Source organism: Stegodyphus dumicola, chromosome 3 (assembly GCF_044657685.1).
Source record: "Stegodyphus dumicola isolate Sdum_Otavi_A_Nest chromosome 3, ASM4465768v1".
NCBI classification, from domain to species: Eukaryota; Metazoa; Arthropoda; class Arachnida; order Araneae; family Eresidae; genus Stegodyphus; species Stegodyphus dumicola.
This window is the reverse complement of record NC_140770.1, coordinates 201,496,170-201,508,942: the sequence shown is the minus strand read 5'-3', so window position 1 is coordinate 201,508,942 and position 12,773 is coordinate 201,496,170. Positions and strand designations below refer to the sequence as shown.

The following is a 12,773-nucleotide window of genomic DNA, read 5'->3' as shown; positions in this document are numbered from 1 at the left end:
TCTCATTAGAAGCCAAATATTGTTATTTTTATTATTACTGAAAGATCGTCATTAATTTGAAAAGTAATAATCAAACACTTTTTAAGAAAATCACCGGGAAGTAACGGAAAAATACGCTTTCCTACTTGGAGTTTTCTGTAGTTTTGTCTAAGGGCCAGAGCTGCACGAATTTTAGACTATATATACATTAAAGCTGGAAGAAAAGATTTATTCGAAATATTTGAATGATTTTGAAATCCATTTCGTTCAAAATTGTAACCAGTAGGAAAATATATGCTTTTTTTACTAAAAGAATAGCATTACAGTTCACAGAAAAGGAATAACGAAGGGCTACCTTGAAATATAAAATATATTTTATATTTTGCATGTGACAATTTAATTCATTATGTACGAAAGATATTTTCACGAAAACTCGAAAAAGTTAACTGTCTTTGACGATGCAAGGACTGCTGAATACTGATTTAGTGATAATATTTGTGGAATCGAAAATTCTGTTCAATGCATAGTTGTGCTCAAAGGCAAAGGGTACCACATATTAATGATTATTCCTCACATGTTGAGTTAAGGTGAGTTTAATTTTTTAAAGCTCCATATTTAGAAATACTGCTAACAGTAGATATTAGTTTTGAAGTAACTTTATAAAGATGCATGTAAAGGGTAATTTTACGTACTTACTTCTGTAACCTCATATGATAATTTGTGGTACTTTGGGTACTATTTGTGTATTTACTTAAAAAAAAAATATTCTGCTACATGTGAGCGATTTATTTTAAGCCACAGAAATATAAAATTATTTCCAGTTTAAAAAACTTCGGATGTTTATTAGGTGACCGAAATAAGATTCTGGGTCGTAAGCAATCAATAATTTGATCAAGGATAGGACCAATCAGTTCCTGTTTGGTTGGCCATTTGAATATGACAAAGCACACGTAGGTTATTTCTCAAGCGGAAGGATGTCTTTATCGAGGACTTTCTAAGAGGAACTGGCTCATTTTAAAGTCGCACATGGGGAAATTAGGGAAAACCATCCGTGCATCCAGCCCGTTCTCCTTATTCGAATCCTTTTGCGAACATTTCAAAAACGTTTTACACACACACACACACACAAAAAAAAAAAGGGCGGGACTAAGTCGAAATTATAGTATTTTTATGCAAAATTAACTGCGCACAAAAGTACACGTTAAGTTCCTTTCTTAGCTCGTACACGTAATTTTTAAACTCGCAATTTTTAAAAAGTGTACAGCAAAGTGTTACATGACATCCTGAATAAAAGCAAATTCGTTGGTTATTTCGTTATTCAAATATGACTAAGTACAACAGAGCTATCTGCCTAAGGGCAGGGTTGTTTTTGTGGAGGGCACTTTAAAGAAAACTAGCTCATATTGATATTATACGTAGTTATTATAGTACATTGACGTGATACGTTTTACAAAATCCAGCCATGCACTTAGTCCGCTTGCCTGAATTCTAAATCGAGACGGACTTATGATATTCAGTAGTCTCTAACTGCTCGGAAACTGGCGGGGTTTAAAAGAAATTGGCGATGAGCTTTTACTGGCTTTTCTTTGCATGTTAAAAATTAGTTTACACAGCGTGTTTCTTACACTTTTGTTTCGCATTATTCGTATTTAAAAGCACAAACAAATTTTATTTTACCTATTTTTATTGCTATTTTCGTTGGAGTCAAGTCAGTATAATTCTAAAATTACTGTTAAATATTCTGTTTTATGCAACAACGAGCAATTATTGAGGTAACTTTTAATTTTAAACTAGTTTAGTCATGTAGACAAAAGAAGAACAGATTTTGCATGAAATAGTCACCTCTGGGCTATAGAAGCTTTGACTAAACTTCAAGATTCCGGTATTTTAATCATTTAGATCAGTGATCTGCCTATTATTTGCGTTATAATAATCCGTAAGATCTTTTAAACTGAATGTAATGAAAAACATAACGTTTTGTAGTGCAGATATGTTTAGATATTCATATTCAGACTAAGGTTTGCAAATTTGATGCTTACTACTTTGCTTTGTTTTAAAGTGGATTTCTTTTAAGTCTTGAAAATAATTTTATTAGATTTCAAGATATCTAGTCAAGAACTTAGTAAACATAAAATTTAAACTTGCAAAACTTTTTCATTTTCAGAAAATGTTTTATAGTTTAATCAGATTCCATAAATTCTTACTAGGAGATAAATTCTTAAATTCTAGCTACTTAAAAATATATCATCTACTCTATTTAGGCTCATATACCTCTGCATAAAGACTTTTGATTGAATTGATATGTAAAATGTACAGTTCTATCTATACCCTGGTATAGAACAGAGTTTCCATCCGCCGGTTTGTTAACAATTTTCATACGGCTAACATTAGGACGGGGACCAATTCTGACAGCTTTCTGTTTTTTTATTTACGTTGTGTTAGCAGTATTAATCCCGACTATGCTGTTAAACAGAGCTCTCAGACTGACTAAAAAACTGAGAATGAAGTGTTTAGCATTAAAAATAAGAAAAATTAATTTTAATAAAATAGAAGATTAATTTAAAAAGAATATAAATGCGTGTTTCAAACTTTTAAATTATTAGATAATTTAAATACTAATAATACTTTACTAATAATACTAATAATACTTTACTACTAACTAATACTTTACTACTAATATAAGTATACTAATAATACTTTACTACTAATATAAGTATACTAATAATACTTTTAAATTATTAGATATATTAAAGTAAAATGATTACAAAATTTTGTTTTTATGTAAGACAGCAATCTTAAAATGGAATGCAAATATTGAGAAAAATTCAAAGATATTTATGACTACAGCTGTATTTCGTATTTTGAAGACAATAAAAAGATATGCACTTATTTATCATGAAATAATTTATTTGAGATAAATCATGTAAGATTTCGAACAAAAAACAGTACACATCTAGAAAATACAATAGCTTGCAGTATTTTATGACCTACAAAACAAAGACGTGAGAGAAACAATCTTCGATTTATAATAGACAAACAATCCTATTTGTTTTACTATATATGAAAGAAAAAGCACATATAAATACATGGCTTTGGAAATCCCTGAAAACTCAGAACAAAATAGGGCCTCTCATCAGGGAACTGAGCATTAAATGAATAAAACATCTGGTCTTTTTCCACACGGTTATAAAAATGATTTGTTTCATTACTTATACCTAAAGAAGAATTGAAGAACATTGAGGCAACCAAAGCAGAAACTGAAGTAACCTAAAAAGTTGGATGCCCGGATATTAGTTAATAGTCATATTTTTGTCCAAGTTTCAAGAAAGTTTAATGTATGCCACATGCATTGAGGTAAATGTTTAGAACCTTCATTCCTGAATGAGCTATTTCTGTTTGAACTATCTATTTGAACTATTTAAAATGTGCGTTGTGCTTCGAACAACGAAACTTGCATTTCGTTTAAAGGATTTTTTTATTACTAAGACCAGAACAGTTATTTTTCGTCTACAATTGAAGACACCACGTTCACCTGAGATACAGTTTCCCCAACATAAATAAAATTCAGAGCCCAATTGTCGCAATGAAACATAACAAGACAAGTAATTCAGCTGAAATTTTAGTAAGCACTTTTTCCACTTCCAGTTCCCAAGCCGCTAAAAAGTCCTCCTGCACCTGCTCCAGTGCCGGATGATCCAGATCCACCAAATCCTCCGATCTTGCCTTGTTTCACCGTACCATATCCTCCTGCTCCACGTCCAAATCCACTGCCGATTCCTCCAGCACCAGCTCCACCTCCAATTCCTCTTCCCAAGCCTCCAGCTCCAGCTCCGCCACTGTATCCACCAGTTCCACCACTAATTCCTCCGATAACAGCTCCTCCACCAATTCCCCTTGGTCCACTTCCATAACTTCCGGTTTCACCGGCAAGTCCTCCAGCACCAACTTGTCCACCTAGTCTTCCAGCACCAGCTCCATAGCCTCCGATTCCACCAGCAAGTCCTCCAGTACCAGTTGGTCCGCTTAGTCTTCCACCTCCAGCTCCATAACTTCCGATTCCTCCATGACCTGCTCCAGCACCAAGTCCACCAAGGTTTCCTGCTACAGCACCATAACTACCTGCTCCAGCTCCACCATATCTGCCAGAGCCTGAGGAGAAAAAAATCGCATTATTTTCGTGAAAGAGTAAAACTCATTGATAACTTACAATGGTTTTGAAATTTCTCGTCCTTCACAAATAAAATGAGACTGCTATTTAAAATATTTAAGTTCACTTTAGTAGTTTAATTTTAAATTCAGATAGCATTTAAATTACTATATTAGTCAAATACACGCTTCATTCAGTAAACATTAAAATGTGTGGCATTTCACAAATATGCTTTATTACTTATTAATGCAATATTTATGGCTAAGAATGTTATAACTTTGTCTTTTTAACCTAAATTTTTCATTTTTGGTTTCTTGAAGCTATTCATCCTGGAGGTTTATATTTAATATTCTACAATGATGGAAAACAAAATCTCATCACGAAAAAGAAGTTGTGCTTGATTAAGGAAATATAGGAGGCTGTTTGCAGATCTGAAACATGATTTCTATTCAAATTCCGCACTAGACGAATAAGCGAAGCGCTTGAAGCGCCACTATGAACATAATTTGCTTTAGGTGTACGATGAAAACTTCGTATGTTTTATTTGTCTTTCAGATTGTGAACGAAATTTGATTCAAGAATGCCTTTAAGGAGACAAAGAAGACGGCATCAGTAGTTTACTGAATATATACGAGGCAGTATAATAGAGTTGGAAGAAAGTGGATTTCCAGTCGTTAGCATCGCTGACTGCCTTGCCGAAGGACCTGGGTTTGAACCCCGGAGAAGGCATGAATGTTTGTACATGTATAGTGTCGGTGCGGCATGGCGGCACTCTAAATATGCTGCGAGCCGAAAGTCCTCTCGTGTTATTTCGTGGAAGGGAAGAGGGGTGGGAGACTCTCGAACCCGTTGCCGCAGGGTGCTGTTCATAAAAACTGGGAACGTAACTGAGCCATATCGCACTGTTAGGTGCTCAAGGCTGTTGCCAATGACAGGCCTATTCTAGCGCTCCTTGCCACGAGGAATTACGTGGGCTTGGGCTGACTTCGTCAGACAAGTGGACATAAACAAGGAAAACGAAAGTGGAGTTCCACTTACCGATATTGCAAAAAGATTTCTCAGATTTGTATCTACTGGTCATGCGTGTTGCCAGCAGTTGTCTCTAGAAGACCAGGGTTCGGCAACACCAAACGCCACTATTCAAAGGAAACACACTACATTCGCCGCATGTCTAGGGCGCATCGTACTACACCTGCAGCAGATATTCGAGCTTTTGTTTGCACCGCGACTCAGTGACCAGTGAACTGCAGCAAATCTGTTTCTTCCAAGCTATCTGCAGCATATGAAGTTGTTATGATCTGAGAGCAATTTTCTATGACTTTAACCCACAAACTTCGACATCAAATTTGTACATTACACTGATGATTGCACAGCCTGTTCTGCCATTCCTGAGCAATTTTCTAGGGAATATTTTCCAACAGCATAACACTCATCTTCGTACTACTGTTATCACCTAATGTGCTATATAGTCTTGATATGTTGCCTTGACCTGCGAGATCCCCTGATCTTTTTCCATCGAGTAAACATGATTGGACTACAGCGTTATTCGCAACCGTTCTTGATTTGATTGACCAAGTGCAACATACATGGAACACCATCCCACAAATCAATATTTGGCACTTATACGATACAAGCATGTGCGTTTATATTCTTTCATTCAACATTATGGTGAATACAGCGGTTATTAACGTACCACTGTTTCATATTTGAAATGATTGTTTTCTCACCTGTGCCGCGTATTTTAAGCTATGTCAATCCTGTTGATTAATCAAATTAATATGTTACTTAAACAAACTATTTGCTTTCGTTCCATTACTCTAAACTGATTTCTTCTTCGCGATGGAATATAAGGTATTTCTTCCGCCTTCTTAGCGTACCTTCATGAAGTAGTGGTCTTCATGCTGGGCGCGTATTACAGAGGTCCTTGGTTCGATGGAAAATGAGCAGCGAAGGCGCTGCTCATTTTTCATCTTTCATGCTTCCAAAAAATGTTACATGTTTCTACAGGGTTTTCATTTTCCGTCAGTGTTTATATTCAACACCTTAAATAATTCTCCTTTTCCCTAAATCTGTTTCTTGCTAGTTTAACAAATAAAACGCTTTAGAGACAAAGATTTAAAATTGCAAATGTTGGTTTCTTTTTTTTTTGACTATAAATACAATTTTAGCGCAGTTCGTTTTACTTGCATACTTATTAGTTTCTCTAATACAGTGTTACAGTCGTACTTTTTATGGTAACATATATCTGAATATTGACAGTTTTGCAACACTAACAGATAGTGTTTTAGCGTTTTATGACATTTATCGATTTAAAATGCACTATAGTGCTTTAAAAGTCCTTGATTATTTTATGTCGAATTCTACTGAAGCCAAGAAAATTTTTGCTTGTAAGAGGAAGAAGAGGCCCGTATCAATCGCCCTCAATATACATAAAGATTTTGTGGGATAGCAAAATCCGTATGAAGTTGAATTTTGTTAAATTTGAAATTCTGATAGGAAATTAAATGCCGCGACTTCCTTAAATTAGAGTTATAACATAAGGTGTTTGATATTTAACACTTTATAATGAAGACTCCTTTAATTAGCTATGATAGCACTTGTTTCAGTTTTCAAAATGTCACCGTTAGAAGATACTAAAAAATCACAATGCCGTTTTTAGTTAAGAGGGTTTATATTAGGTTCTAAATAATTACTATCGGTAAAAAGAATCAATGTTCTTTCAACATTAAAATTTCCGTAAGTAAAATAAGCTTTATCTGAGGTGATTATTCTATTTTTTCCTTTTAGCAAGTGATAGGCTACATTTTTCGAGTGTTCCAAATCAGCCATATTGCCAGTGTTCCAAATCAGCCATATGCAGTCTAAGGATGTATGGTATTGCTTTGAAATATAAATTTATTTAAGCACAAATAATTTTAAGCATGCTCATTAAATGCCACTAAAAATTTCTTTATTTCGTTTTTATTAAAACAGAGATATTTCATTTACGGTACTTGTTCAGAATATTTTTTGGCTTAAAATTAATCTCTTGATTTGTAAACATCCTAGTTCTTTCACTTCCTAGTTTTTCAGTTCGTTTTCCTTCTTATTTCTATTATTTTCTCAAAATATTTATGTTTTAAAATTAAAACAATAATGCTTTCATTAAAAAAACTGCCTGAAATTCTGTTTAAGTGAATTTCGCAAGAGATTTTCATGTTTCAATCATACTTCAGATATTTATTATCAACAAGGTACCACGGATTGGCTATTTTTTATGCCGCTTTTCCCAGAATTTAAGACAGTACATACTTCAAGTATGTTATTTAAAATCTATCTTATCCATAAAACTAGAATAAAGCAAAAAAATAATTTCATGCAATGCGTTAGAAAAGCTATGTATTACCGAAGATTAAAAAGGGTAAAAATGAAAAGAATAGTATAAAAACCTCTTTTCGATTTAAGAGTAATCTATTTGGCTTCAATTCTGATTGACAAAATTTGTTTTATTCATTCTCGTTTCAATATTAAATACTACTTGCGTATTTTTAAAAGTGGCTATCACTACATTCATTTTAATACGGAAAATGAAGTATTAATGAAAGTCTCTCAGGCACTGACTTTTAATATTAAGATCTCATTTTTTACAAAACTTATAAGAGACATGAGAGGAACTTTTAACTCACCTGCAGCACCAGCAGTAGCACCTACATATCCTCCTCTTCCTCCAGGGCCACTAGCACCGTACTGGGGCTGTACACCAGCAGGTGTTTGTTCAGCTTGCACGGAAACATCGGCAGGATTTTCTTTTCCATCAACTCCAGGCTCGTTTGTCTGAATAGCAGCTTGGAATCCCTGAGAACCGGCAACGTATTCTACCTTCCTGTACAATCCTTGATTATCAGTATATCCATAAGTACCTATAACATTTCCGCTTGCATCACCTTGTTCACTTCGGAAATGAGAATTTCCTTGTTCATCTGTTGCCTGGTATCCAAAGGCAAAGGGCTGAGGAATCTAATTAAGAAGTAATAAAGAAATTATAGATTATAAGTAGCTGTTTTCTTAAATTAGAATAAATTAGAAACTATCTCTAATTTTTACATGTTTATAAAAATATACTTTTCGATATATGATTACTATAGCTCTTGTTAATGTTTTTCCTGATTCATAAATTTAACATGAATGCTTTAATTAATTAAATATGATGAACAAGGCATTTATGGTATGATAAAGATCTCCAAAATAGTATTTCATTTTGTGTCAATTTATATGGCTTCATGCGTTTTAATTTGTAATTATTTATGTCAAAATCTATGCATTTGGTTAACCATTCTATCAGATTTGTTACGGGATTACTACCGAAATAATGAGAGAGGGTAAAAAATTCCGCCATACTTTATTGAACTATTGAAGTAATACATGCTCTCCATCAACTCAGAGTTCACTGGTACTGACAGCTGCTTGGAATCCTTTAGTAGCAACGTAATCAAACATTTGATCGTAATAAAAATCGTAGCGATCATTTAAGCTTGGCTTTTAGTATAGGGTGCTTTCAGCTAAAGCATGCATAAGTCATACATGTTGCAAAAACTGAGATTTAATATAACTCTTTAATATAAGCCAAACATGAACGCCAAGCATTAATGCATAAATATATTTGTCGATATTTAATGTACATAACACTATATGCCTCAGTTAATAATTAGGAAAATACTTGAATGTTTTATGAAATCATTGAAAAGTGTTAAATCATCTACAATTACTATGAATGTACTATGAATGTAAAACTAGCGTACAAAATTCAGACTAAAATAGTTCTGTTTCATATACCAAGGTAAAAATACAATAAATTAATGGCATTTTATATTTCAAAAAATTAATTAATAGCAAGTCAATATTTACTTGCTTGGAATAATATTTTTAAAATCATTTGAGAAAATAAAAAAATCAGTCAGCGTGAAAATAATTAAAAATCTGCTTGTGTACAAAATTTAATGCAATCAATTTCCTGTCCATGATAGTCAAAAGTTTTATTTTTTAGAAATTGTTTTAAATTTTAATTTATTTTATTTAATTCTGAAAGGATATTAATTTGAGGTAATTCTTATTTTTAAAATCAATTTCTCTCTTTGTATGCATGCATAATTTGCTTTATATAATACAGATTTGCGTGGAAATCAGAGTAAAGAACACTTACGTTCACTTCACCGTAGCCTCCTGCTCCTCCGCCATAACCACCAGCACCTCCATAAGCACTTGCTCCACCTGTGCTATAACCTCCAGCACCTCCGGCGCCTCCACCGTATCTTCCAGCTGCACTACCGGCACCACCATATACGCCTATGCTGCCTAGGCCTGCCCCTAGACCACTTACTCCAACTCCACCATAACGTCCAGCACCAATTCCACTCGTTCCTGCACCGTATCTTCCACCTCCAGTACCGGCCCAACCGAAACCACCAGCATTTCCTTGGCCTTCTACTCGGCCACCGTAACCTCCAAGGGATCCACCGAGACCACTGATTCCACCAAGGCCATACCCTCCAGGACCACCTCCTCCACTGCTAATTCCTCCAGCTCCGATACTGGGTCCATATCCTCGAGCTTGTACGTATCCAATAAAGCCTGCTACAGCCACGATCAGCTGTGAATTACATGAAAAATACAATTAGAAGATTATGAGTTTAAAAAGATTATGTATTGAATTTCAGTCTAATCGTTAAAAGAATACAAAACTCGTATTTTTAGATTACGTATCCCATACCTGTCTTATCCTACACAACTCTGTATTCTTGTTGCGTGAGTTACTAATCTTACACTGGGTGTGGCGCAGTGACAGGGATTGCTGAATATAATAAATTTTGATGTTTACGTATTAAAGCAACCATCTTAGTAGAAGTCACCAAGTTTTTAGAATGTGCCAAACTCTATCAACATGCGTATAAGCATTCTTCATGCAACCATTCTTATAACTACCGTTCAGTCAAGCAACTTCGCTATTTTTTTATGCATTCCTTTTTTTTCTTGTATTCCAAATTCCAAACTTTTATAAACAAATCGTGATATTTTTTGGCCTTAAACTTGGCTTTAAAATATGAGCTTTTGAAATTTTCCAGCAATGAAAGAAACTGCAATAAAATTTCTGCAGACATACAGGATTTTGCTGAAAATTTTCTAAAGGGAGCAACTAGTAAATGCGATTCTAGGATAGCCGCTGTTGCCGAACATTGCACGAGGCAATTCTGTGATGTTTTTTTAATCTAAAAGAGACTGCTGTGCACTTGGCAGAAGAACAGCACAAAAAAATTACAGAAAAATTTGTAGAAGAATGTAAGAATTAAAGTGCTTTATTTTTTTAATGTATCACATTTACCTTATTTAATAAATGCTAAAGTATGTTTCCTTTTCATATGTTGATAATGTTTACTGACGATAAGTATCGATAGTTTGGAACACAAAAACCTAAAATGGCGACCCTTATAACGGTCCAGGTTCGAATGGTATAGCCATAATGGAACGGGCGATAGGCCTTTTTTTTTACATGTGCAAAGCAAATATGAGCTAGTTTTCTTCGAAAAGTTCCTCATGCATAGACGCTCTTAGGAAACGAAACCTCGCATACTCTGCATAATTGCATAATTTATTTATTGAAAAAAATTTTACCAAAATATTTAAGCAGATTTTAAGAAATAGGAAAGATTATACAACTGAACATTCCGAAACGCCAGAAGTTATTTCGTCAGTAAAAACGTATTTTAAGGTGCAGTATTTCGAATTGTCTATCTTTCATTTTCTTTCCCTTCTTTGTATTTTTTTCTAATTACAATTATTTTGTAATTGCATCAGAAAGAGATTTAAATATTTTTATTTTCTCTATTAATATTTTTTAGTAAGCATAAAAATTTATTTTTCAAATTTCATTGGCTGCTTCCGTCGAGCTGGTAATGATTATTATGTTCTTCATATAAAAGTTAGAATAGTACAAATTCTTTAAAAATCAAGATCTTTCATTACCGAAATCTGAAACTTTGAACACAGTTTTAACACAGGACAAATACAGATCAACATGCTGCTATTATTTGGTCTTATTTCGATGCATGAAATACAGAAAATGTATTAATATTGTCAGAATTACCAGAATGAGTTACAGATATATTTAATGAGCTTGCAATTATTGCTAAATGGGAACCAAAGGGGTAGAAAGAAGTAGGATTTCACAAAACTAGGATTTTGAAAAAGCGTTTTTTTTAAAAAAAGTTTTTAGATATACCTAATAAATAAAATTTGAAGACTTTATTCATTCTCATCAAATTTTAAGCCAGCAAATGCTTAAAGACTTAAAAATATTATTCTTTTTAAAGTACTTTGATTGTTGCCATCAGAAAAATAATTGAATAATGCTTACTTTTCCCATATAAACTAAAAATAGAAAATTAATTAAAATTCAAATCATTAAAATCAATACTGTTAAAAGATAATATCAGCTAAAACTATTTCTTGTTAAATGAAATTTATTACTTCACGAAAAGCATGGCGATCTTGCTTAAATACTATATTCTTTCGGTTCTAAGATGAAATAATCCTCTTAGAATATGAAAAGATTTTTCTCATAAAACTCATCAAAAGAATTTAATGTTTTCTAATTTTTTGATATTCCACCAATGAAATCTGTTTCTCTCTATATATTTCATTCTTGATCACATTAAAGTAACTTTCTCACATAGAATTATTTCAGATTTCCTCTTAAAGAAAATATTCGATAAGTAATAAAAATCCAATGCTTAAATAATTTTTTTCCGAAAATAAATTTTGGAAATTAGAATATCTTTTTCTAATAGAGTTTTAGTTAGATTTATGGGATAAAAGATTTTAACTTACGTAAGGTTTCTTAAACTTATGAAATGATTTTCTTTTAATATTTTATGTAAACTTCCAAATAGTCTTACCGCAGAGAAATGCATCTTCTAGAAAATCTTCAGCGGATGAAAGAAGCTTAGAAGAGGATCACACTTTGGAAACAGAAGATGGTCCAATGTTGGATCTTCTGTCGAGAAGTAGAGTATATATACCTACTTTCTACAATAGTTCCAAGGCCGAATAAACATGTCTGACCTCATCACTTCCTATTCCTCAACTTGATTTTAATTAAAAACAAATTTCCTCTTAACTTTTTTTTAAAGTTGTTTATCGTAGAGAGTGATTAAGATGAGAAAGTATTTTTCGTTTTTTTAAAAACTTCACATAAACTTTATCTGCATTTCCATGTCCATTGTGCATTTTCTGTCTATGCAGTTGATACGATGAGATAATTGGCCTTTGGGAAAATAAACAAGAAGGACTGTATTATTAAGAGAACTAGGCTGAAATATGGTGAAAGTGATTCAAATTATTCTAGAAGAATTAAAACAGAACGCAAAATGGCGTTCATAATTTAGAGCAAAGTGATTTTGTTAGTGTTACCTTTAACCAGTTCTATTTCATTCTGAGGTTACGGCCACAAAATTACTAAAGTTTGTCAAAATATGATTTTTTTACTACATATTTTAAAACGCTGAATTTCTTTTTTACATATTTTAAAGTTTGATGAAAGTTTAATATTTTGTTAAAATATTAAAATAATTTTAACTGCTATATGGTTGACTGGTAATCAAGATTTCATGGTATG

The 12,773-nt window shown here is 33.0% G+C and overlaps 1 protein-coding gene across 1 annotated transcript; it reads right to left on the bottom strand.

Moving 5' to 3' along the window:
• Window positions 1–2,865: 2,865 nt before the first annotated feature.
• On the bottom strand, window positions 2,866–12,171 carry LOC118190367 (uncharacterized). Its single transcript, XM_035361072.2, has 4 exons — window positions 12,055–12,171; window positions 9,306–9,752; window positions 7,792–8,122; window positions 2,866–4,128 (listed from the first exon to the last, which is right to left on the bottom strand). The coding sequence occupies exons 1-4, from the start codon at window positions 12,067–12,069 to the stop codon at window positions 3,599–3,601; spliced, it is 1,323 nt and encodes a 440-aa protein (XP_035216963.2). The 5' UTR covers window positions 12,070–12,171; the 3' UTR covers window positions 2,866–3,598.
• Window positions 12,172–12,773: the final 602 nt, after the last annotated feature.